The following is a 27933-nucleotide window of genomic DNA, read 5'->3' as shown; positions in this document are numbered from 1 at the left end:
GAAATGTTTCTCATCACTCTGTATTAAGGGAAGGCAAAGCTGCTGCCTAATAGCTGAAATGCTCAGCAGATTTGGCTCTGCGTGGTTCCCGAGAGACTCTATAGGTCCTGAGTGGCTGAACATTGACGTTTAGAATTGAATCCTTTTTTGGATTCAGCCAAAAGCGGTTAGAGCTGAATCTCTGACTGATTAATAGCTCACAAATGGCTGTTTTTACTCCACACTTGGCAAGAATTCTACGAAATGGTGAAACAAACAGGTATATGAGGCATAATTAAGCTGTTTGGGAGTGTTTAAATTATATCACAGAAAGCTGCCAAATGGACAGGCTGGATTGCTTTATTTTTTTTATTTTAATCCACTGTAAGATATATTTGCTAAATCAGCAGTATTTAGGTTCCCTGGAACAGAAACTATTCCATTGGGTGACTATAAAGTTTATAGAAAGAATCTGAGGTTTCATGTAAGTGTAATTTGCACAATTTTACACACATTGTTGTTATATTGGGCTTTTTTCTGGCCTCATTCACACTGGATGACACTTTTATTTAAAGGCTTTAAAGGCGATGAGGCTTATGAGATTGGAGTTAATGGTAAATAGAGCATTCTTAAGTAGAGGTGAGCACAGAACTGTTTTTTCCCACTCCCTCCTGCTTCCAAAGGAAATCCAATCCAGATTGCTCCCACAGACACTCTTGACCAATCCTGCAGTAAGTCTGTCCAAACCTTACCACTCCTACAAAAAGTTTGTCCAATCCCGCACATTCCCATAGAAAGTTTAACCGGTCCTTGCCACTCCAGCAGGAAATCTGACCAGTCCCTCCTGCTCCCACAGAATGTTCGACCAATCTCACCAGATCCTGCAGAAAGTTTCACCATTGCTGCCCATTCCTGCAGAAAGTTTGAACAATCCCGCCCATTCTGATTTGGGGTTATTATTATGGTTAGAACCTGCTTGTGGTATTTTATAAATTACTTCCCTCACTTTCAGTAACCGCTTTATTATGGCCAGGGTTGTGGTGGATTCAGAGCCTCTCCTGGGAACGCTGGGTGTGAGCGAGAAATAGATCCTGGATGGGATGCCAATCTATCACAGGGCACCATGCACACCCATTCATACATTCATTTGTACCTAGGGGCAATCTTAAGGTCACTTAGACAAAATATAAACAAATTAAGCATTTAAACCTCCGTGCCTGTAAATAGGATAAAGCATTTACTAAGGATGAATGAATAAATGTTGGAAATGCATCAAACAGCATTTTGTCTCACGAGCGTATCTGGCTGTCCATTCCATGTCTATTTTTATTGAAATGTTTTGAAATCTACAGACTCTTCCAGCAGAGTCTACCAGGTTTTGGGCTAAGATATCCTGGTATATAGCAGAATTTATGATGCCTGTGGGATCTTTTCAAGATCCCCTAGATCACTACTAGCAAAACAGCCCTAAAGAGTCAGAAAACCAACCCCAAATATTTGTAAATATCTTTTATAGAGGTGGCATCTTGACAACCATACGAAATAAAGTCTTCAGTTGTAAAACTGTGATTTTTGGGCCCCTCTCCCACCTTCATCATTTTTCTTATCACTGGTCGATGTGTTTTTTTTCCTGGCAAATTTCCACCTGTTAATTATGGCCCTGATTGTGCTTTAAACTGCTCATGTATTTTTATATCCATTACCTGACTTGCACCTGTGAACAACCATCTGTTCCTTTTGTGTTGAAAGCTCCTTGTGTTTACATTTGATAATGGATGATAAAGGTAATTTACATGTGTGCAACCTCATATTTATACCCTATTTGGTCCCACTGACAGCAACTGAGTTTTTTCTTAGTTTTCCTATAGTTACTGTTATTTATAGTAGTTACTGCATATAATGCTTAAAGAGGAATAATTGAATAATGAGCCGAGACTTTAAGTGGTTAATACAAGGTGATGCCCTTTAGTTTAAAGTTAGTTTAACTATAGCAGAGATGGCTGGCTCTAGTACTGAGAGCTTAGCATTCTATCTCACATTCAAGTCATCAAGTCATGATGATTCAAGTCATCAGCTAATCACCAACAGTATCATGGGAAATCTCTGTTAAGATGCGGTCTTCCATAATCTATTGATTTATTGAGAAAAAAAATTAATTTTTTTAAAATATATTTTTAAATTTTATATTTTATTTATTTTGTACATAATTTAATAATACCAGGGATGCCAGTAATTGTGCCACTTTTCTTATGAGAATTCCAGGAAAAAAGAGAAGTTTTTATGAGAATATTCTAGAGAAAATGAGTATTTTTATTGATAATCATTGTATGTGTTTTTTTAATTATTATTTTTTTTATTTAATATAATAATTTTTGCTTATATTCATGGGGGGTGGCAAGACTTCTTTCATAGACTGTGTATCATTTGTGCAAGACCCTCTAGCATGTTTTTATATATAAAGATTAATCTTTTGTGAACAGGTTAGTCATGCAGTGAGTTTTTTTGTGTTCTTGGGGTTAACATGGACATTAGTATGTCTGCTTTCTGACTGGCCTTGATAGAGTTGTTCTTAGAAATCAGCTGTGTGCTCTGATCTAGTGTGTGGGCCTTTAAAAGGAGGGCCTGTGTGTGTGTGTGTGTGTGTGTGTGTGTGTGTGTGGGTTGGTATTTCTCAAGCTTATAAGGGGAGTGGTACTGGTGGTCTGGACTGGAAGCCAATGCTGTGAACGGAAACAGACATATACACTCAGTGTTGAGTGAGTGCAGGGAGACACCATACACACACACACACACACACACACACACACACATGCACACAGCCTGGCTGACAGGGACGTCTGACTGAGGAAGGACACAGAGAACGAGAGAACAGTAAAAGGAAGACATTTGTGCTGACCTGACCTTAAGGCCATGTATAATCCAGCCAGCCTTCCTGGACATGTGGAGGAGCAGTGCTTTGTGCAAGCTTATGAGAACGTCAGAGAGAAATACAAAGGTACTACAGCCTCTAACTTCTGTTATGGACCCCACATGAGAGTACTGTGTGTGTGTGTGTGTGTGTGTGTGTGCATATCTGTGGAAATGATATGACCCATAGCAGTCTGGTGATAAGTCATTCCATATCAAATTGCACAGATGTGTAGGATAGCAAAGCTGCATGAAACATATAAGCAATATTTTTCACCAAGTCACATGGTGTAATGAGTTGGATGTGCTTTTATGAGTACATTTTGGCAAACCTCCTGATTGCCTTATGTTTTCTATTCTGGATGGCCACCATAATTGGCTAGGAGGTGTGATTACAAACAAGCTCTTGGCTTAGTGCTTCTTGTGAATGCTTTATTTTGAAATGTGTAATATGCACATGATTTAATTTTTGTGCATGTGATTGGTGTGGGAAAGAAGTATTCATAAACCCTATATATGACATCATTACTAAGCATAAACTGTTTACAAAATGTTTATGAGATCCTCATATAAGATCCTATTCTTAGCATCCATTCAAAATCCATTTCAAGCATCAGAAAACAATATTTTAACAAAATGTGATAATATAATCAAATAATCAAATGCAGTCATAAATGCATTGATTGAGTGAGTAAAAGAAACCAATTTGCACTAATCACACTAATCTGATCATCTCTAATGGTATCATTACGTTTAAACAGTCTATATAGTCAGTGTTGAGCCACCCTTTCCCATAATCCTGTTCCTGCCTGGAGCTTTGGAGCTAAGGAGGCATGACTATAAATACCAGCCTGATTTTTGATCACAGACGGGAGCTCTACTCACCCCACCACTGTAATCTTATACACAGGAGCATTTTTAGCCATAACATTTAGCATAAGCTTTTAGTTATAACTAAATAATTTTACTAGTCAATATAGTTATATCTGATCAAGAACTGCTGTTCTCAGATCAAATCATAAGTATAGTTACCTCAAAATCCAATTTCCAGTTCCAAAAGAATGGCCGATAATTACCCCATTGTGGTAGGTCTTGTGTTGCCAACTTAGTGTCTTTGTCACTGGATTTGTTGGTTTTATTTAAAAAAAAAAGTATCCACATGTAATAAAAGCTAGTTATTTCTTCCCAAACCATTTTCTTTATGTCTATTTACCAATGTCTCTCTACCACTGCTTCATTTTGTCTATGCTCTTGATAGAAATTATAGTATTTTGTAAAAAAAAAAAAAAAAAATGGTTTGGGACTATTTTCCAAATATGGAAATCATCAGTTTGAGGTGCCATAACCAAAAACTTCATCCTTCTTTAAGAAATAAGGTATAATCTATTATCTTCCACAAAATGATTTAATTAATATACAAAATAGTCTATCAGATCATCTTTTTGACTTTTTGAGCATGCATTAGCTAATATCCCTGAAAAGAGTTGGCAACACAGGATTTGTTTCAGCCCACTTTTAAAACCAAAGCTATGTCCTTGGGTAAGCAGAGTGGAAGACTGGTGGGAGAACTTGCACACGTTGTATGTATCTGACTGCAGATTCATATATTCACTGCATAGGCACATCTCTTCCTATTAAATATTTAGACACACAACAATAATAAGATTGCATGATCTTATGTGAATGCATGGGAATGTGTGTGCATATGGTCTACTGTGATGAGCTGGCATCCCATCCAGGCCTCTATTCCCATCTTGCACCCGGTGCTCCTAGGATAGGCTCCACCGCGACCATGACCGGGATAAAGCAATTACTGAAGATAAATGAATAAAAGTGCTGACAGGCTTTCCCTTACCAACTCCACCCTATCTAATCAGACTGCATGTACCTTTGGCTTGTCTGTTCAGCTCTGTTCTGGCTGGGCCAGAAGATGGAAATAGACGTCTGAAACTAAGAAACTAGGCAGATGCAGTGCAAAATTGTCAACCACAGTTTTTCTGGAGTTGAAATTATATGATTATAAACATTATAAACGGTACATTTAAATAACTCAAATTATGTAAATTTACTTTTGATTAATGTAATTGTTATATGCTTCAGTCTAAATAAGACCATCAAGACTTATTCATCAAGATAGTCACATGGCCTTGCATGAAATTGCCTTGCAAGCACTTTAAGTATCTGTCCTGAATCAAACTTTTCACGACCCCATATGTACCTCATTACGAGAGAACTTGTACCATAATAAACCAGAAAAGAGAGAAGTGGGCATAAAAGAAAAGAACCAAAATCCTACAGTTGTAACAGTGGATCAACTCACATATGCCTGAAGTATTCAGTACATAGAATTTATTCATTCACAGAGACTTGTGTGGTGCTCCACATAATCTAAACCTAATAATAAACAGATTTTTTTAAAATCTACATTTAATTAACAAAGAGAAATATACAAACATACAAACATCTGGTGAAGGTGTCTGTAAAGAGAAAAGATATTTATTTAACATTTATGTAAGTAGTCTCAAGTGTCAGTACTTTGCAACAGACAGTTTTCCACTACAGTTAAGTATTCAGTACAGAGGACTTTGTAGACTTCTGGTTTCTCAGTACCTTCACAACCTGCATTTTTTTGTTTTACTAACTTCTTGAGAGAGAAGAGAGAGACTGGTGAAGAGATGACTGTTTATAGCTTGTATAACATAAGTGATAACAGGACTTGAACAAGAACTTGTTTTTCCACAACATATGATGTAACTATAAATGGATAAGAAGTATGACGTGCCTTTCTATAATAAATAAAAAATGAAATCTTTGTCAAATCGCTGTGGTATAAGTGGAATAAAACACATGGGGATGTGTTATTATTGGAAAATAATTAACAGTAACTCAGTTTCTCATCAGGCCACATTATTTTTTTTTATTACAGCATGCTAGATAGCAGTTTATTCCTTGCTTATCACTGTGATATTTATTGACTCTAAAAAATGAAATCTATTAAACCTAAGTGGGGGTTTAATAGTGTACTCTATTAAACTAAGTGGATTTAACTCAAAGAATCTGCTGCTTCTGTTCTAACTAGTTTAAAAGTTATACACATCACCCCCCTGAATCACTAACTTTTTATTAGATAAACTGATCGTACATCTAATCTGCATGGACGTTTTTCTACTGAGCACTCCCAATGCTCACCAGATGGACAGTGTCAGTTTTCATGAGTTCCTTTTGAAGCTGCTTGACCCCCCACTCTCATTGCCTCTCAGTCTCGCCACATCTGCTGTACTGAAAACAGGAGATGACCTCTGACCTCGACTTGCTCTGACCTGCCTGTCTGAAGAATTGGAGGCATGGTATGCTCTCACAGAAGTCTGTGTTCACTTACTAGTGTGAAATGGTTCAGATAAGTCAAAAAGATGAGGTCACATCCAGTGTTAACATTGCAGACTAAATAAGAGGGCATGTTACTTCAGTTTATGTGTGCTTGCAGTCATGCTTACAGCGGTGTTAGCTTTGGCAGACAGATGGCCTCTGCTGATTGATCTTTTGTTTACAGATTTAAATGCTTAAATGCTCTGTCTCTTACACACACTTAATAGTTAATAATATACACCAAGACACCATCGGTTCCACATTGCCACGCCTCACTTTCATAACCTTCATAAGATTCATACACAAGGGAGATGGAGCACTGTTTTTTAATTCAAATTCCATTCCATGAATTTCTCCGTATTTTAAGATGGCTAATCGAGACTTGGCTTTAAATAAAATATACTGCTGTTACTACAGGCAAGTCTAACTCCAGCCAACATATGTAGATCAGATGGCTGATTCTCATTTTGTGCGTCACACTTTGATCAAATTGTTGAATACTGTAGCAATGTGACATACATAAGCCGCACATAGGACATAAGCCTAATCAATTCAGTTTGTAATCAGATACCAGCTGTCAAATTGTTCGTGGTGTTCCTGTGCCACAGTTGGAATGAAATATTTAAATGTAATTTAACATTAATGTATTTTCTTTTTCATTTAACCTTTACTTTTGGGGATAAACAGACTGTAAAATGCTAGAACTTTACTTGTGGTGGAGATGCATGCAAAAGAGAAACATATTTCAGAAAGCTTGTAGTTTTTGGAACTATTTATAGTTGAAAATGTCAAATGTGAAGGGTTTTCCCTAGCCACCACACATATTATCATTGGTTCATAGTCAGTCTTAGCATGAAATGTGTGTTGCACATGATTTCAGGACCAATGTTATACAGTTCTTCCTAGAAAGCCATCCAATAGTGAGCTGAGTCAGATTAAGTCTCCGTCTTGCTGTTCGGCCTAAGAGCCCTTATACAAGGTAACAACATAAACCTATGGGCAGAAACGTTTACTGGATAAGATTATAATAATACTCTGAAGCATTAGGGGTTGACCAGTATTACACCACCTATCTCCTCATCACCACCTATCTCCTCACCTCATTTGTAAAGAAATGACATTTTTTAACTTGTTAATACGTAAATGAATAAACTGTTAAACTCCATCATTTTATATATCATTTTATATCATGATTTCAGTAGGCTGAGCTCCAGGGGCTTCACTACATCAAACATATCGTTATAGACTTATTTTATTATGCTTATTTTATTATCAGCTCAGTAAAAATCAGGATCTCCAGCTGGGGTTGTGGGGAATGTGGAATAATTGTGTGTAAGCACATGATGGTAAAATATTCTAGGTTAGCATGATAATTCAAGTTCTCTCATTAAGCCCTCACTGGCTTGAGCTCGAGAGCAGGCCACTGCCTTTGTCCAATGTGCCAGTGGAATTTGTTTCGTGAAATACAGCCTCACATTTTAAGAGTGTCTCCAGGCATCTATCACAGCACATACAAGAACAACTATTCATAAATAAATATGAGGTTTAAAGCATGCTAGGAACCAGTTATAGATAGCAGAATGCTGCTTGATGTATGTGGTATTGCATAGCCTTTCTTGTAAAGGACACAAACGCACAATCGTGTATTTAGTCACTCACTGTCTATAGGTACATATTACTACATCATTAAATATACTGAGACCACTAATATATACACTATATGGTCAAAAGTTTGTGGACACCTGACCATCACAACCATATGTGCTTGTTGAATATCCCATTCAAGATTTAGTCCCCATTTGGTGTGACTTCTGGGAAGGCTTTCCACTAGCTTTTGGAGCATGGCTGTGGGGGTTTACACATTCAGCCACAAGAGCATTAGTGAAGTCAGGCACTGATAACGGGTGAGAAAACCTGGGGTGCAGTCAGTGTTCCAATTCATTCCAATGGTCTTCACTGGGGGTGAGGACAGGGCTCTGTGTAGGCCACTCAACTTCGTCCACTCCAACCTTGGCAAACCATGTCTTCATGGAGCTCGCTTTGTGCACAGGGGCATTATCATGCTGGAACATAGACCTCTTAGTTCCAGTTAAGGGAAAGTGTAATGCTACAGCATACAAAGACACCCTATACAGTCGTGTACTTTCAGCTTTGTGGCAACAGTTTGGGGAAAAACTACATGTGGGTGTGATGGTCAGGTGTCCACAAACTTTTGGCCATATAGTGTGTATATATACAGTAAAAATGACCTCAAATAACTATTGTAAAAACCATAGGTCTATTATGAAAGGCTCTCACAAATATGTCCTCTTTTTCTCTCCAAAGTCAAAGGAAAATATGTATGATCTAACAGTGGATGCATGGTATTGGGTTGAATTGAAATGGCAATGGACCCACCAGTCTTACATCACCAGTCTTTCCCTGGAGGATGTAGCATAATTAAAGACAACCTCCCAATCGTATAAACTCAGATTTGCTTCAGATGTCTTTTCCTGGTACATGCTATTATACTTTTTCTTCTTCTACTTCTTCTTCTTCTTCTTCTTAAAGAAGTCCACAGATCATGTTGTGATGTTGGCCTTTTCTGAGAGTTTGAATAATGCTGCACCATTAAAACAGTACAAAGAAGTGACATGACAGATGAAATTGATTTTTTTCTTTTGCTATGATCAGGACTTGACTAACCTGCAGGAATTGATACAGCTAAAATGATTTGGTGTGTAAATCATTAATAGAATTACATTTGACATAAGTTAAATGTTGGACATATTGAGTGATATAATGACTTTAATTCAGATTGGGATGGAAAAGTGGATTTAGGATATTACAAGGGAGATCATTCTTTCTCTCTCCCTTTCTCTCTCTCTCTCCTCCTCTCTCTCCACATCTAAAATTTCACATATACAATATCTACTTTTTTCATTCTGCTGCAGTTTCCAACAGTATGGTTTATATTTCATAAATATCATCCTTTCATTTAAAACATTAAAATGTTTATGGATTTCCATTCTTTCTCATATCAGATAATTGGAAGAACTGAATATAAGTTTGAAATGTGATACCATCCACCTTTTCACCTTTTGAGGAGGAAAGGGCATTTATTTTTCTTTCCTGGTTTTTCATTAGTCATGCAGTGAGACAGACTCCATACTGCTTGTCTGTCACTATGGTGTCACCAGGTTAAAAATGCATTCAGTCGTTTGTGACTGCTGTCACTATGACACCACACATAACTGTAACTCTTCATCTCTTTGACCATGATGTGGAAGAGTGATCTGAGTTCCTCATATAAAGTACTTTATGACAAGAAACACAGTCTCTTAGTTACTGCATAACAAAAATGAGGTGTGTGGTTCCCAGTGTAATTCCTTGCATTGCACTGACAATTTTGTTTATTCATTTGGGAGACATCATTTACTAGGCAGATTAGTTCACATGACCCATATTTTATGCACCAGTATATAAATAGCAATATTAACTATTAATAAATATGAGATCTAAAGCATGCAAGCAAAGTGACAAAGTTAAAGAAGACTAACTTGCAATGATAAAAAATAATAGTAATACACAATAATTACAACGCATATAACCTTAGGATACACAAATCATCGGTCACTTCAACAAGTAGGCACGTGGCATGAGTAAACACATCTACATATTACACTAACGTTTCAAAGGGAGAATGCTTCGGGTGTTTTCCTTCCTAAAGTAGCCTATTTAGCTTAACGTTGGGTGACATAAATAGGATACATTCATGAAACCAGGTTATAAGATATTTAAGCTTCACATGAAGTCAGGAAAACATTATTTTGTGCCAAGAGGAGGCCCCAGCAGTTACATAGCAGTAATAACGTCAATAATAGCAGCTAAGTGAAAAGAAAAAAGGAGGGAGGGAGCTTATGCCTAACCCAATTATCAGTAAGCTTAGGTTATATCAGGAAATTCCATGTAGGTCTGCACAAAAATTGAGTCTAAGTTTTGCTTACAGAAACAGGCTGCTTGCAGAATAGCAGATGTTTAAATTGCAATCACAGTTTGCTTATTGTGAAAAAAAAATACATTCTGATTAGAAACAAGCGTAGTGCAAAACCGCAAACATTGTATCACATGGCAGGATCTCACACCACTTGTTATGCTGAAGCTCAAACATGCAGATCTGCAGTTTCTGACTCTAATATTGGCACGCAATGCCATGCTGATGCCAAGAATCCTGTGTCAGGTTTGTGTGTGTGTGTGTGTGTGTGTGTGTTATTTTCATCCTAAGGCTTACAGATTTCACACACAATCACAGACTGCAAACATTGGGTCCTCTCAAAGAGAAAACTGGGCACAAATTTGTCCCACATAAGTAGTGTTGATCTAGGGTCAGTGCTCTGTGTGTATATTCGGATCAGCATGTGTAAAACTGTAGTTATATTTACCTAACACTGGCAGTGAATATTTGTAAACATTTTATGAATAATCCTCTCAGAAATCCTGTCAGGATAGTGCAAATTAGCTAGCGGGGTAATGCTATTAAAAAATGCAATTACAGAGAGAAAGTAGCCTTCATTAATTTCTTTGAAGCAAACTGCTCTGTTAGATATCTAAACTTAATACACCTCATTAGACCATATTCCAATGATCATATTTCTTGAAATATTTCTTATTTCTTATAAAATGTAAGTACTTTTCTGGTAGTAATGGTTTAACATTGACCTGGGTATCCTCCTGCCAGCTTAGCTAATGCTAGCTAAGTGTCTAATGTTATCAGTGAAGAATATTTAAATTGATAAATATGACTAAAACAACCTGTTAAAATCCTGTCAGATTAGCTGATGTTAGTGAGCTGTCTAGTTTTAACAAATATTATTCATATTCATAACCACTTCTGAATTCCATATATGGACTCAAAGACACTCTCACATTCCCATATATGGATGTCAGAAGGAAATCGTTGGTATCGCTGTGTACAAATATTGGTAGCTAACTAGCTAACATGAACTAAAATGATAGGAATTCTGAAAGGATTTTATCATATTTATGAGTATTAATAATCTTCTTTGCTAACAGTAGAAGGCTCGCTAACATCAGCTAATATGGCAGGATTTCTGAAAAGATTTTTAAGTCATGTTTATAAATATAAATAATCTTTGCTAATACTAGACAGCTCACTAACATTACTAAAATGACAGGATTTCTGAAAAGTTGTATGAGTGTAGTCCTATTCATAGATTTAAATATTCTTCACTGTTAATATTAGACAGCTAGTTAGCATTAGCTAACCTAGCAGGATGTCTAAGAGGATTATTTTACTCATTTAAGTTATATAACAAAATCCTTTCAGAATTCATTTCAGTTTGGCTTATGGCTTGCCTAGTTGGCTTCCAAAATCTGTGATATTTCCAGTGATTTCCTTCTTTTATTACTGCTGACTTCCATTTATTGACTCAACGACACTCTCACATTCCTATATATGGTCTTAATGACACACCCAATCAAAGATACTCTCATTTCAGATCGAACATTAACACATCTTTTTCTATTCTGTAACAAAGCTGAAGCTGGTGGTGAAAACGATCAGTTGTAATTTAAACATTTTTCACAAGTCAGTTCCACCTACTTTTTGAACAGTGGGAGGAAACCAGAGAACCCTGAGAAAACCAGGTGGATACAGGGAGAACACCATGTTGTCCCATGAGCATCAAAAATAAACATAAATTTCCATTTTTTCCCATAAATTTCCAGTGACTTTAAAGGCTCTTTAAACAGTACATTAAATGTTGTGAGTCAACACAATGGTTATCTGTTTGGCAGAAAGACTGAAGGTTTTGTCTTCAACAGGCCTGCCCTTATTTCAGAACATCGTTAAACATAAGCCTTACCTCCCATGATAAAGTACTGAGTGTATCAAGAGGAGAAAACAGTCATTCTTTCTTTCTTTGAAGCTTGAAAATATGATGTTTCTTCTTATTATGATTTAACATTCTTTTGTTCTTCATACAAGTATTATTTCTCAAGTATTAGGAGTGCTGTATTCATACACTGTCCTAAATACCAGGTTACTAATGTGTCAAGAAAGTTTTGGCAGTACAAGGTTGTATAGGGCTTCAGAAAACCTCCCAGCACATTTTCAAAGTATTCATAAGGAGAATGTTCTCTAGACAAATGAAAAAGAGCTTTATTAATGGTGAGAGACTGAAAGAGGCCTAAAGCCATAGAGCAGTGCTTCAAACAGCCTGTCTCTCATTGTTCATTTTAATGAGTCTCTAATAATAAAAAATAATTCCTACAAAAGATTTTAAGCCAGGGAGTAATGTACATACTTACTAAAATCAGCACTTCAGTTAGATTGTTTGTCTTTCAGTTACAAGGCCAGCTGAAGAGAAAAACACCAAGCGACCTTAATATGATGATTATTTCTTATAACAAAAGGTAACATTACTCAAATAAATAATGCTAGTTAAAAACCCTGCACAAACTAAACCCATGAGTTAAAATTCGCAAGTTCTACTTATAGTGGCATAAAATAAATGAGCTTCCTATCATTTGATGTAGAGAAAGTGGCTTAGAATAAATGCCTGAAATTATGTATCAGCTTTCTAAAACATATTACCAGCATATGTGTACTAAAATCGATATTACAGGTAAGCAGTTATTAATTTCCAACAGGCACTTTTCCACAGTCACATACCCTAACTGGATATTGGAGGGGGTCAAAATTATTACTTCATGAAGATGAGCTGAAGATAAGGATATTTGCATGGATTCTAAATTGACTAAGTATAAAACCAAGCTAAATATTAGTGACACAAAACATTACAGTGAAAAATGAACTGAAATGAGTCAGAAACATTAAATTTTATGATAATTGTCACTTTGTGATTTTAATTCCTAAAGAAATCATCACAATTTTCATCTTCTGTGGTTTATGCAACACAAACACATTGTACAGAGTAGAAGTACTTTTAATTATAAATGTGTATAAAATATAACATTATAGGAAGTAATATTCAAATGCATTCAAACATTTAATATTTAATATTTAACTAACTGAAAAGCAAAGACATTTTTTTACAGGAATTTGACACTCTACTAGCTAGTATACATAGTACATAGTACATAGTACATATAATATACTAGCTAGTGTTAATGTATTTGTGTTCTACACAAGTATGTTGTTCTGTTCCTTAGTCCCTCAGTCAAGTTTTACCCTGTGATTGTTGCTGTGGCTGTTTCTATGCAAGAGATAGTGAGAGCACTTCCCTGTGGTTTTCATATCACTCTCTGATCCTGATATCTCTCTGGACAGTTGCATAGTATCCCTGAAATTAAATCAAGGCTTGTATTAGTCATAGCCTTCAGGAATAAGTATCTGTGCTTCCGCAAGTTTGGATTTATGTTAAGGCTGGTTCAATAAATTATAAATCTGTTTATTGAAATCTGGCTATATAAATGTGTGTAGCTGACACAGGGTGTGTGTGTTTTGTGTGTGTGTGTGTGTGTGTTCTGCATTTCTTTCTTATGAGTCCCTACAGGAGGGTAGGTTTGCACCGCAGCCCTACCCATCTCCTTCTTAGGTTGTCCACCCACTCAAGGTCTCAGACCTGAGGCCTCACCATTTTCCACTCTGCAACAGCTGCTTGGAATCTGTCCTAATTCAATAGGAGATCAGATTAAATTGTGCATCATTCACCATGAATAGACTCTGATGCCTTGTATTACGATTATTTATAGCCTCCCTAAATTAATTTGGGGGTAAATATCATATTGTCTTTGTCACAGTCATAATAGTTACATATCATAGAATACCTAATCTTTAAATTCATTCTCTCAGAAACAGCTTAATTCTGGGCAGGGTCATGGTAGAGCCTATTCCAGGTATATTGGGCACAAGGGAGGGATAAACCCATCACAATAATCTATAAATTGTCAGAGAAATCTTCCAGTGTTTTTGAAATGCATTTATTTTGATCAGTCAGTTATACAGTATTTAGGCATTCATTTGCTACTGTAGCCATTCTGTAGCTGGGGCAAACCATGTGGCATTTTTGTTGTTGACAAATCTAAAGTTTACTTATTAGCTGTTTTCAGAAGTGAGGTGGGATCAGCTTTCCCAAAATACTTACTTAACATAGAACAAATGAGGTCCAGCCTATATATAGTCACCTGTACATTAATTAACTCGGGGTTTGCACAGTGATGGTGCTGAAAAATCTATAAAATCCATAAAATCTGAAAATATCCATTAAAAATTGAACTTAGTAAAATTTACTTTGCAGTCATGAACTACTCATATCTGTTATTTTATTGGCTACCAGATGCTATGGTGAGAATTAGGATTAACCAATCAGGATAATGGATTGTACTCCCTACAAAAGTTAGTCAGGTCTAGAAGCCAGTTTCCCACACAGTGGTAAATGAAAAAAGTGACTTCTGTACAAATTAGATGCTGTTTCTAAATCAGCAGTATGCTTTAGTAAGAATTGCAGCTGGGCAAAAAGACGTGTGATGGAAACTGGTCTATGAAGGCTTGTGTTCACTGTAGCATTCACCTACAGTTTGTTATGCACCCAAAATGTTGCATTGTGTCATGTTTAGCATTTTAGTGATAGATAACTTAGTTCACCATATACAATGTACTGTTATGGGAGGATATTTTGGAATTGATTAATCCATTATTACTGTAGTTCAGTGTGAGCAGATTGTGATAAGTGTCCTGGGATGAGCACAAGACAGTCTTTATGATTACAGTAGCAGTTCTTAGGTACACATCTACAGTATCCAATTTAGATTATCCAATGAAGCAAGGGTGAAACGTTGGCATAAACTTGGGTTTTCTGGGTAGAAATTGGGTTTTGGGGAAGAGCAAATCTTTAGGGTATCCATGTGAGACCATCCACAACAGCAGAAGGTGATTCAACCAGGTCACCTGACTATGTTTTACACTGTATTCTTATTAGGGGTCCAAGAACTTAATATCTCGGAACCCTATTATTTTTACTTGCATTTTACTATACTTATTGTGGTTATATTTTTTTTTTATATCAGCAATGTTAAACTTGAAATGCCTGTGAAATATAGAAATTATTAAGTGCCATGTACTACCTGACTCTTTAGCAGTAACAAGAAGTCCCACTGCAAATGAACTTAAGAGTAAAGTGTTACACTGTTTTATTTTGTATGAAAGGTTCTTTCAGTACTTTTATCCTTGTTTGTGATTTATGGGTATAACTGTAAAAATGATGTTAGCTCCCAAATGTCCTTTCTTCTATGTTTCCTCTTAAGGTTTGAGAGCAAGAGAGAGAAATTGATCTGCAGTAATATATCTAGCAGGTCTCTTTCTCTCTTCACTTGTTCTTGTTCTCTGCTGTATGCTGCTTTTAAAATGCTGTGTCATCTTTCCTGCATGGAGAGTGCCTCTGTGTGATGGTCTTCAGCCAGGAGAGGGCTGATACAGCTCAGACCTGCAGAAATTTCTTCTCTAAACTGCCGTTGTGGTTTAGATGTTTGGAATAATTGCATTACCTGACCACAAAGTATATATGTAAAGATTGTTTTTAGTCTGGCACGCAGGCTTTCATTCATGACATGAAGACCATGTGTTCTTCTAAATGGGGAAGCAGCCTGTATGTTTGAGACATGGTGTCAGTGCTGTAATGTCAGGGTGCTCTAATGTGAATTGAGGTGTCAGCACAGACAGTAAAGAGAACGAACAAATACACACACACACACACACACTTACAGAAGACGTTCATCAGGATAGAGACATGCATCACTGCTTTGAATTGCTGCTTTGTGATGGGAACTATTTTCAGGACAACAAAGTGGTTCCTGATGTTTTCTCATTTCAATACAAACGTATTACTGCAAAGCAGGGCTAGTTGGAATAAATGGGCTAGCAGGGCTAAACCCTACCCTAAAAAGGCTCAATTTATTGGCATACACATCATCATATTTGCTGTTAACAAATGTCTTAAAGTGGATTTTTTTTTTTTTTTTTTTTACTTGGAACCAACAACAACAGCACCACCAACAGTAAGTAAAAATACACAGAATGGTATAAAGTAGAGTCTGGAGCTGATTTCCTTCTAGCCCAGACAGTAGATTCACACAGCCTATTGTGAAATGCCCCTCTATTTTGTGTGCAATGCTAATTTTTTTAAGCCTGCTTCACTGACATAGCCATAACACATCATCAGCAGTGACTGAGAAAGCTATTAAATCGAATAGCAAAAAGCAGATTTGAACATACAGACTGTTACTTGTTACATTTTCTAACAGTGGAATCATCTGAAACATTTTTCATGTTATTAATATATTGTGATGTTGATATATTGTCATACAGCCCACTTAACACTGTAGGGCTTTGGTAGTTTTAAGGATAAATTGCTTTAGAAATGTGCCACCTTTATACATGGGAAGAGTTTTTATGTACTAGCCTTTTTGCTGGAGCACTGGACCAAAATAAACAGTGGTTAAATAAATTACAGAGAAAAGGAGAATACAGGGATATGGAGGGCAGTCTCTCTCTCTCTTTCTCTCTCTTTCTCATGCTCTCTCTTTTATAGTATCTGCAGCCACTTCTTGGTGCCAAGTGTCCCATTAATTGAACATGTTAACTGTCCTGCATTCTGATTGGCTATAACATCTCTGAGACAGGGGATAGGACGTTTGGTGGAAGGAAGAAAGCATGGGAGGAAGAGGAGGGTGAGAGGGAGGGGTGCACTTTTTCCTCTCATACTTCCCCTGCAGGAGTGAGCGAGCAAGAGAGAGAGAGAGAGAGAGAGAGAATGACTGAAAAACAGAAGTCAGCAAGTACAGCTACAGACTGAATGAGAGAGAGCAGAGCTTAGATCTCCCAGTGTAGTGGAGACTGCAGGACTGACTCACTTTGCGCAGTGCACTTACACACATTCACACACACACACACACATCCTTGAAGAAGCTGTGGGAACTGCGGGAGCATGGATACATCCAGGTCGATCCAGCATGAGATCAGCTCTCTTAAAGGTACTGCCTGTATCTCTCTCACTCGCACTCTCTCACTCTCTCTCTCTCTGTCCGTCTTTCATCACACACACACCAGCTTGAGGAGGAATGTGCTGTGCATTAAGTCATTGAACTGAATTCAGTGCAAACGTCAGCAGAGATTTAGATTCCATCTCTCCCTCCCTCTCTTTTCAGTCTGTCATTTTAAAAGCTAATGCTGCCTTTGTCTGAGAGCATTCATGGATTAACTTGTGTGCTGTCCAGGCTGTAGGGGGAGGGAAGCCAGTGTGTGCAGGCCATGCGGCTGCTGAGGTCAGCATGAGGCTCAAGTCTGCATTTCATATCACACCTTTTTTTTTTTTAATTCTTTCTTTGCAAGGATGCGGCATACATGCGGCACACTCAGAGCTGCATTGCCACAGCAACAGTGAGAGAAAACCTCGCCTCACTTCCTCTTGGAGTGAAATATGGAGTGATGGGTGTGGACGAGTCACAGAGTGTAGCTAAATGAAGCAGTCTTCCTCTATTTCAGGAGATGTCAGTCCTGCCTCATCAAATATTAACCCACAGCAGCAGAGATGGGAGGGAGAAAGAGCATGTGAGCTTACAGACATAGCCAATTATGTTTTGTGCATTTAGGGAAAAAAAGGAAGTATAGGCTGATATATATTTTTGTGACCAGTAAGTAATCTCAAATCCAAAATGCACAAACTAGTTCACAGTCTGTTTATGCTGAAGTTGCTCTTTGCAACATGCTATAGGGCATCAGGTCACTTTACCTCTATTTTGGGTTTATGAGACAAAATATTATCAGAGTCCCCAGGCCAGAACTAGAGGAGAATTAGGACAAACAAATATACGCATATATATATATATATATTATATATATATATATATATATATATATATATATATATATATATATATATATATATATCACAAAAATCCATTCTCTATTCAATAAAATGTCAATCAGCATGAATAGTATTCATAAACCACAATCCTATCACAAGACCATGATTAAGCAAAATAGTTTTCGGTTCATTTAATCAGATTTAAAACATTACACTTTTTGTGACCTTTTGTGTTTGTTCCTGTTGGCATCTCACTTTTCTTCACTTCACCTTGTGTGATTCATCAGCTGCACAGTAGGAGATCGATCTGTTATTCAAAAACCCTGGAGTGACTAATGGCTCGGTCGAATGCAATGCTTTTTTGCTGAGTCATTTTATGAGAAGTAATTAAACCTAGACAACATCCCAGCTACTTCAGTCCTGCATTTTCAAATACTGCTGCATCTTTTCACAACACTTAAAATGCTGTATTCCTGTGGTAAGGATCAGTAGGAGTAAATGAGCTGTCAGAGTTCACTCCCTGTTTGTCTCAGGCCCTTTTTCTTCTCCCAAGGCATAAATAACTAATGATGAGGCACACACAGCTCCTTCTCAAACCTGCTCCAAAAGTATTTCTGGTGAAACTGAATATTTTTGCAAGGCACTCTGGTTAAATGTGATAGGGCTTTTAAATCACTGTCTGGAGAGAAATGCATCTGGCCAAGGATCTAAAAAAAAACCCTTCTGCTGTGGCCTGAATGAGTATTTTCCCAAGCGTCAAGACAGACAAAGGCTTCACACTCTGCTGTATAATTCAGGGGGACTTAGTTAAAATGCCTGGCAGGTTTCAGACAGTTACCTAACTTCATTTACAGACTTCAGCATGTGTGTGTTTGTGTACATGGCAGCTTAAGTTCAAACTTTAGATTTATATCTCTGATTAATTTGTTGCATACATTTGTTACACCTATAGTCCAAAAAGAAGTGTGAATATTATAAAATGTGTGTTTATACCTGTAATGAAGTCTGTGATTACTGAGTTCTCAGTTTGTCCTGAACAGACCAAAGGCCTTTGTTATTCATTTTTAGCAAGGTATTTAATATGCTCATGAATGCTGCATTCTGTCATTATGCCCAGTGGCAGGCCAAATGCCAGTGTCTCTCTGGGTTTTTGTTGTTTAAAGCTGCAGTGGGTCTTGGCGTAAATTTACTGAGTCTCATTAATGAGTTTTTGGCCTTTCGTCTTTGTCAACTGTTCAAAAGAATAGATTTCACACTAAACAGTGTTCATCTATTAATTCTAAAGGCCCTTGATTGGAGTGAAGGAATGAAAAAAAAGCATTGTAATAGAAAGCAGGTTTTAAAGTTCATGTGGAATTGATGTGAGAAATAAGTGTAGTCTAATGGTGAGACAATTTGTATATATTTGCAAAAATTAGAGCAAGCAAAAGTGCTGCACATATGTTTCTGGGGGTTGCAAGGAGAAAGGCATTATGTAAGGGATAAAACATGACATGCTGTTAATAAATAATCAGTGAAAATAATCAGTGACAGGCCTGATGCAAAGCAGAGTGACTGTTCCACTCTAAAGTTGATTCTTTTCCAATAACAGCTTGTCCCAAAGTGTTTTATTCCTCTTACACCACAGCAAAATGTCAATGCTAACAATTTTAATTTTATCAAAGAGTAACATATCAAAATATTCATTTATAGTTACAGTTACTGTCATGGAAAATCTGCAAAACAAGTACAATCCTGTTATCAATGACATTATAGCAGCTATAAACAGTTCTCTGTTTTTTCCTGTCTCTTGAAGTCAAAGACAATAAATGCAGCTTATCATGTTACTGAGAAACTGCAAAGACCTGCAACTTCACGTCTGACTGTTACCAAGTTTTGACACTGGAGACTGCTTCTAAAAATGCTAAATATACATCTTCTCACAGAAAATCACCATATCAGCAATTATACATGTTTTTAAATCTGTTTGTGTGCAGCATCCACCATTGTTAAAATAGAAATGATAATGTTTTAGAACAAGCACATTAATATAAGACTTACAGAAACTGCAAAAACTACTCAGCTTAAAAACATGAGCTGAAGCATTTACAGTTAAACATAAAAATCACTTACATGGAAAATATAATATATATAATAATGCATAATGCATAAATACAATCTTAACAATCCTAACAAAAGCAGTCAAATCTCTTTATATGTAAACATGTCAAAAAAAAAGAAAAAAATCTTTTCCAAATCCAATTCCAAGCTTTGCCATTTTGTTACAGGAGCTGATATCTCATATGTTTTCTCAGATATCCCATCCACCATTTTTTGCTACTATCGGCCTGATACTGATACTGTATCAGATCAGTGCCAATTCTAGTAGTGAGGTCCCTGTGAACAAAAAGTATTTTACATAATTTTCTGGGGAACTACATAGTAGCGGTGGCTTTCTTAAATCCACTTGAACAAAATGATGATGATCTGGCTACAAAATAAATGGAGGGAATTATATGAACCTATGTACCTTAACGTAATTATTATTTGAAACACACACACACACACACACACACACACACACACCAGAGACATTCTCTAAGCTTAATAGTATAAACACACAGCACATTTTACCAAACCACTGCTTCTTTACTGTGGCCGATAGCTACACAGCAACATGAATAACTATGTCACGGGAAATAAATTAATAACCTTGTTGAATTATTTATCTAATTCCTCATCACTTTTGCTGGCTTCTTTAAGAAATGACAATGTCAAGTTGAAAGCTGCGTGCAGCACAATACGTGAATAACTGGATTAGGCTATGATTTGCTGGTTACATAATGCAAGCAGGATGGCAGGGAGGAGACACTTGGAGAACTGTAATTGCAGTACACAGGTGCTGTAAACCTGAGAGGTAGCAGGTCCTGTTCCAGCAGCATCAGACACAAACAAGGGACTGTTTAACAGGATGTGATAGGTGTAGAACAGGATATGTCTGAATTTCAGTTAAAGTGTAGTAGCGTATTTACTTTTCTGGGAGTTGGTGTGTGTGTGTGTGTGTGTTTCCCCACAAGTATAAGAATATCTGACAGTTTGCCCTTGTGGGGAATATACTTGTACACTTGGCTGGTCCCCATAAAGAAAAGTGACTTCTGTTTTTTTAAACAAACAGCAGCTTTTATTAAAAAAAGGGGGGGTAGGTTAGGTTAAGGTTAGATTTAGGAGTAGTCTGTGTGTGTGTGTGTGTGTGTGTGTGTTTGTTCATACCCAGACTGAGGAATGTTCTGTTGGGTTGTTCCCTCTGTTTTCTCTCTTTTGATCCCAGAGAGGCTGCATCTATTCTAAATATGGCCGATCAGACTTTGCTGGAATTTTCTGACTTAGACAATCAGATTTTTTCCTGATGTAGACCAGGCTGACAAATTTTTACCAGACTGAATAGACTGCACTGAAAATAAACAAATTTAAAACCAAGTTAGCACGTGTCAGCTTTGCAGATGGACTATTTTAAAGTGTGTGTGAGGAAAAAAAATGATACAGTAAATGTGCCACTGGTGTTACTATGCATACACTGTTAATGCAATGCTTTCAGCACCACTAGGCTGATATTATAGTACTACAGTTACATTCACCAGCTTCAATATATTCAATGCTGCCATGTGTCCACTTGCTAACAGCAATACCCGCTGATTTATTTAAAGCCTTAAAAGAATGCCGACATATTAATAGTCAAATGAGTATTATGAATGATTCATCCTACAAATGCAATATAGAAATAATCAGTAGTATGACTATAAACAGTAACTATAAATACTTATATATTATCATGCACATGGGAGAATATCCTACCAAATCTGTTCTTATGCTGTTAAAACTGACATTCCAACAAAGGATCAATCAGGAAGGTTTTTTTCCCACAAAGGTTTTATGGCATGCATGTGCAGTCAGGGGTCGCTGAGGCATTTCCTTTTGAGCTTAATGTGTCTGCGTTGGAAATGCTTATCCACACGTACTTCAACCCGAAAAGGTATTCCCATATGTGAAAGTGTGTGTTGATGCCCCAACACCTGCTTTTAGACTTTTATTATAAGTAATTTTTGAGTGAACAATTTTTTTTTTTTTTGGGATAATATCGTATACATTACAGATGTGGTAGCTACAGGGTATTCCTTTAAGCTGAAGTATTTACCATTTAGCTGAATTCAATAAATAGCCTAAGTAGGTGAAAGAGTTTCTTGTTGTGGTTTGTACTAAAAAATTGGAAATTTTCATAAAGATATCAAATACGATGTATATAAATAGCTTTTTTTTTCTGGAAAACCTGAAAAAGTGAGATGACAGTGTCCAGCATTTAGCTTCTTGTTTTATTGCCCTAAAAATCGTTCTCTAAGAATGCTGTGTGTTGGACAATTGTGTGTTTTTTTTCTGCCAATAATAAGAACCAGTGAAAGAAAGATACTGAATTCTGAATCATAGCAGTAGATGCATTATCAAAAAAGTCAAAAGCACATTTCAGAGCAAAGCACCCAGTTATTTATTTATTCAGGTTTCTGGATGGGAAATGTGATCCCAGAACAGTTGATCTGTGCTTCTGCAGTGACTGAACAACAGAATGTTCAATCACTGCTCAGTTTATTAACTAACCATATGTATGGAAGCTCACATGACCTGTAATATTCCTTTATCTTTTCCTTTGCTCTGGGTGAGGCTTGTGTGCTGTGATCTTTTATCTGGACAAAACAGATGTTGTTTCTGTTCAGCAGTGCTGATAAAATCTTTATTTTTTTACCCAAGAGTAAAAGCCACATGGAAACTGATCCTTCAGGTTAAGCCACATTCCTCATACACACAACCATTTTATACAGCAAATCATTGCTTTCTGAAAGACACAGAAAAACAAACAAACAAGCAAAAACATCTGAACAGGTAGATATTTCTATTTTGCTCCAGAAATACTGTATAGTATTATATTACTTACGAAGCACATGTCTATGCATAACTATGCCATATCATATTGTCCTTGTGATTATCATATATCACATACTGTATGGTGTATTAAGCATTTTATATTCTCTAAACCATGCACCCAGTGCCAGAAGGAGATGCTCTCACAGCAAAAAGAGAGCAGACAGAGAGAAAGTAAGAAAAGATGCAGACTAAAGCCCATTAATGTGAAGCAAAACAGTCTATCTGCATCTCATCATGTTTTGTAACCTGAAAAAACAGCAGTTAAAAGATGAGTCATGCTTCAAATGGCCATTTAGATGTTATCACTGCTTATGCTAACTTTGATTAAAGTTAATTTTCTCGAAATTACAGCCAGTTTCATTCCTTGCTGACCAGTTTGGAAGGCTGCTAAAAGGATATAAATAATAAATAATAAATAAATATATAAATAAAAGTAAGTATCAAGTAAAAAAATTGGTGGTTTTATACTCATCTCTATTTTGAAAATACTTTTTTCCCCTAGTATTTTAAACTACTGCTGAAATTAAATTTCACTAGTCTTCCACAATTTAATAGCAATTTTTAAAAACAGACAATAACGCTGTCCATAATTTTGATGTCAATACTGAAACAGAAAAAAATCTTAAATTTATTTATTTCTTTACTGTATTAATTATTTTATTTATTTAGTCATTAGTTTATTTATTTATTTAGCCAACAGTGTGGTTGTTCACTTGTTTGTTTGTTTTTTGTTTGCTTTCTTGTTTGCTAAAATGAATACCTCCATATGCGCAGGTTTCCACGTTTCATATTGGTTTCCCTATCCTATGTGCTTCAGTGAAATAAAAACTTCTAATATATGGTTATGAATTTGCTTTTTGATTTTCAGCTGAAGTTAGAGAAGCATTTCTATAAAATGATGGAGCTATAGTAGGCCTTTTTGCATTTGTGCATTGCCAATATTCTCCACTCGATATGTATAAGATAGTCCATGTAGTCCTCCAGCTTTATCCAAAAATAAATGTACATGTCAGTGAGTGCCTGGGCTATTTTTTGTGTGATTAGTTTTGCATCTCACATGACTGCATCATACTGTGAAATAGCGTGAGTGTTTTATGGGTTTCTGTTCACCACAGCAGCTGGGAGTAGCTTATATAAGAGTGTCCTCATATGCATGTCTACAGCTAAAGTTTTCAAACCTGGGTATTAATGCCATGCACTAAAACATAATGAAAAGTGTTACATGTTCATAACAGTTCCTGCTCATTAGCTGATATTTGATGGGTTTATGTGCTTCATTTTTTCCTCATATATTTCTATATGAAGTAGCTGAAACACTTCTCCATGCACTTCTAAAAAACTTGCAGTTAATTTTATTTAATCTTCTAACAAATACTCTCTGTTATTTATTGAGGGAAAATCTAATTTCATTTAATTTCAGCTGGAATAAAAATGGCATTTTCCATCGTCCTATTACTGAAATGAGCTGGTTTGAGCTTGAACTAGAACCAGATGATTTAAGTAGTTTTCAAGGACATATTCACTGCCAACTTCAATGGTCACATCTGATTTTATTATTTTTCCCCCTCAAGCTTTAAGAGAATGGTTGGTCAAAAATGCTACAGTTTCAATTAATATATTAGACACAAACAGACACCAATTATCATAATGCCAATTTACATTATGCCAGGTTGTAGACATAAACTTATTTTCTTGGTTATCTGTATTAGTATGTTTGGTCAAACTATTTTAACACAAGTTGCAGGCAAACACATATATAATCCCAGAACCAACCAGAACTAACCCCTAACCCAGAACTAACTTTTTTTTTCACACTTCTGAATAGGACACCCCGATGACTGTGGTACAATCTACCAGAGCCAAAAACACATCTAAAAATGTCACTTATGGATAAAATTATGTATATACAGTATATACACCAAATCTGCAAATTTATGCAGATACAAGAGAAAATTGTACAAATGGTCCAACACTGGGGTTTATACTTCCTTATTTAAATTCCCAGCAGGTGGCACTGCCACAACAGTAGACAGCTTCACAGCATCACAGACATTACAGTAGGACATTACAATAGGACATTACAATATCTAATCAAGAGTTAAGTGTTAGAAAATATACTACTGCTACCCAAACATCCCTCTCACTCTGCCCCACTGCCATTTCTTTACATCCATTGTGTTCTGTTTTTCTTTTGTCCCTCCCTGTTTTAGTAGGCAGCCGATTTGGGTCTGTCTGGTATCTTTAAACGATTTTCCTGTTAAACTGGATAATAATCTGTTTTCTATCACTTACACTACCACCTCCACCCAGATTAAAAAAAAAAAAATGAAACTGTGAAACATGTGCCAAAAAAAAAATGCAGCTAACATTTTTATTCTTTTATTTTCTTCTATTTTCAGGTAAGCTGCTGTTTGTGCTCTAATTTTTGGGTGTGGGAGGTTTAATGGTCTCCAGAGCTGAGTAAGTATGCTTTGTGGCAGCTGACCTCTTCAACTCGTCTGACACTAAATGCTTCAGAACAGGAAGAAGCTTTCACAACCTACAAGACCCAGAGCCTTAATCACTATGCCACTCCTGGTCCTCTAGGCCTTCCTGGTATGCCAATGGCACAGAGCACTCACTTTCAGAGGTGGTAAAAGTGCCCAAATTCTTTTAGTTACTGATGGTAAATTAATGCCGTTTACACCAAGGAACCATGGAACATGGAAAAACGTTAGGAACAGCAACTTTATTCCTAATCTCTCAAATGTTAGCTATTATGATAATAACTCTGACAACACAAATGAGTTGAATACTAAGAGTTACAAAGTGTACTTAGTAGATAGATTACAATAATTGGTGTTAGGTCTCATTCTTGCTGTCACATTTATAAGATTTTAGATTTGTTAATAATTTAGACCATCTTCTTAAAGCTAAATGCCTAAATATATGATTATAGAGATATATATATATATATTTTGTAATGAAATTACTAGCTGACTTTTTTTTTTTTTTCTATGTAAATTTTTTCACAGTTTGACTGCCTGCTGATAGTGGCTCTAGTGTGATTTAGCCCTTGTTTTATATCTACCAGTGCTGTGAGCAATGCAGCAGTGCTTTAGTCCCTTTTAGCTCTTTAGCTCTTCAAACTCATCTCCGACTCTCCTTTACACACTGTTCAAACAGATTAGCTTCCACTTTCATAGTAATACCACGTCTGTGCCTTTGTGCTCATCATCTCGTCCGTTGCTAACTATCCAAGTCTCTGTCGTAACTCAGAGCAACTGCATTGTATAGCTGCATTTCATTCTGGTACTTTGAGTCCAGTGTTTGCTGTCTCCACTAATCCTACATTAGATTTCTCATTAATATGACACCAACCTTCACTGGAAAATGTTGAGTTAGTAAAGAAGCTCTTTCTCTCTTGTCTTTAGGAGCTAACAGCAAAACCTGACCATTATCACAAATGTTTGAGAGAATTGAAAGTTTGTCTTCTATTAAACACCATTGTAACAGCTCTAGCAATATCCCCCTGTGACCACTAACTTCTCACAAGAGTAATGAAAATGCTGCACCATCCAACAAATTAGCACCAGAACTATCACTAAACACATTACAAATATTTCAATATAAACATATTGACTGTGTTTCAGGGCATAGGTGCCCTTTAAGTACAGTAAGAAAATAATTGCACTTTGTTACATCGCAACTCTGCTGATGGTGGTGCAAGATGGCTTGAGTCACAGGGTCAAGTGGTCGTAAAATGCAGGTCTGAATTTCTATTAAAGTTTGCCTGGAGTACATTCCTTAGCTTAAAGTATAATGACAAAGTAAGGAAAGTTCTTGCTGATAATTATAAAGCTTACAGTTAAGACAGGATACAATCCTGACACACAGCTGATCAGTTAATAGTTTACTGTCTTGATCAAGCAGTAGCTCTGTGACAGTCCTTCGGTTTGATCTCACAATCTTTTGACCACTAGCTTACAATCTTAACCGCTGAGCCACCGCTATGTACAAATGCCCCTCTGGGGGATCCTTTGAATTCAGTTTCCTTCAAATTCCCCTTAAAAAAGGACTCCCATGCCCCTACTATTGTCTGATATTGTTCACCAGGCTGTGCATTGTGAAGTTATTGTTTTCGTTGTTTCTCTTGGCTTTGGGTCAGTTTGGCATGCAGTTATTCCGCAAGGTGTTTTTCTTCATAAATGAATACATTTCAGAGCCAGTAAAGGAAACTGCTAATAAAACCTTTACACACAAGTGAGTCATTAAAATAAAAAAAGCACAAAATGTACTTTCTGGATGGCAGAACAGCCATAACTCTAAAATTTTAAACCCACAATATTTATAGTTATAATGCCAATGCTCCTCTTCAGCTTCTGCAACTGTGCACAGTTTCTCATCATATGCGCAAACAGCCCAAAGCATTTGATTTGATTTGGTTTATTTCTTCTCTCTAAGTTCCACTGAGCTCTGTCAGAAGTTAAATTAGAGAGCGCTCCACTTAGCCCTGGTCCTGGCTCTGCCAGGCGGTGCGGTGTGATGGAATATAATAACAGGGAGGAAACCTCATGAGGCTGGGCAGAAGAAGAAGCGTTGCATCCTGGGTCACGTCCAGAAGCTTTCACTACCAAGGGAAAAAAATCAGATTTTCCACAGCAACCTTACTCATGCAAACTAGAGCTGCGTTTATCCGCATACATTTTTTTAATTTCTGGTGTAGAATTTATGGTGTTTATCAAGTGTATATCTTGAACATTTTGCACATTTTCAATGGTTTAATAGTACCTTAATCTAGGTAGCAGATATGTTTCATAACCAAAGCTGTTGATGAATAGTCAGCCTACTCTTTTTCCTCTGAGTGTGTTTTTATGCACATTTCACAAATTCCTGAGATTTTTGAGGTGAGATAATTAAATCAGAA

At 36.6% G+C, this 27933-nt stretch overlaps 1 protein-coding gene across 9 annotated transcripts in view; it reads left to right on the top strand.

Moving 5' to 3' along the window:
- The window catches only part of pleca (plectin a), a 120700-nt gene that overhangs the window by 21285 nt on the left and 71482 nt on the right, over positions 1-27933 (top strand). For 2 of the 9 annotated variants that reach the window (XM_053228510.1, XM_053228509.1), the window contains exon 1: positions 2680-2974. The exons of 5 other annotated variants lie outside the window; for them this stretch is intronic. In XM_053228510.1, the coding sequence (XP_053084485.1) occupies positions 2890-2974 (85 nt within the window). In that variant the 5' untranslated portion in view covers positions 2680-2889. Of the gene's footprint in view, positions 1-2679; positions 2975-16955; positions 17245-27933 lie in introns of those variants that run through there. 2 more of the 9 variants (XM_053228515.1, XM_053228512.1) reach the window with 1 other exon arrangement.

Source organism: Pangasianodon hypophthalmus, chromosome 23 (genome assembly GCF_027358585.1).
Source record: "Pangasianodon hypophthalmus isolate fPanHyp1 chromosome 23, fPanHyp1.pri, whole genome shotgun sequence".
NCBI classification, from domain to species: Eukaryota; Metazoa; Chordata; class Actinopteri; order Siluriformes; family Pangasiidae; genus Pangasianodon; species Pangasianodon hypophthalmus.
The sequence above is the reverse complement of the archived record's forward strand: the minus strand, read 5'-3'. Positions and strand labels throughout refer to the sequence as shown.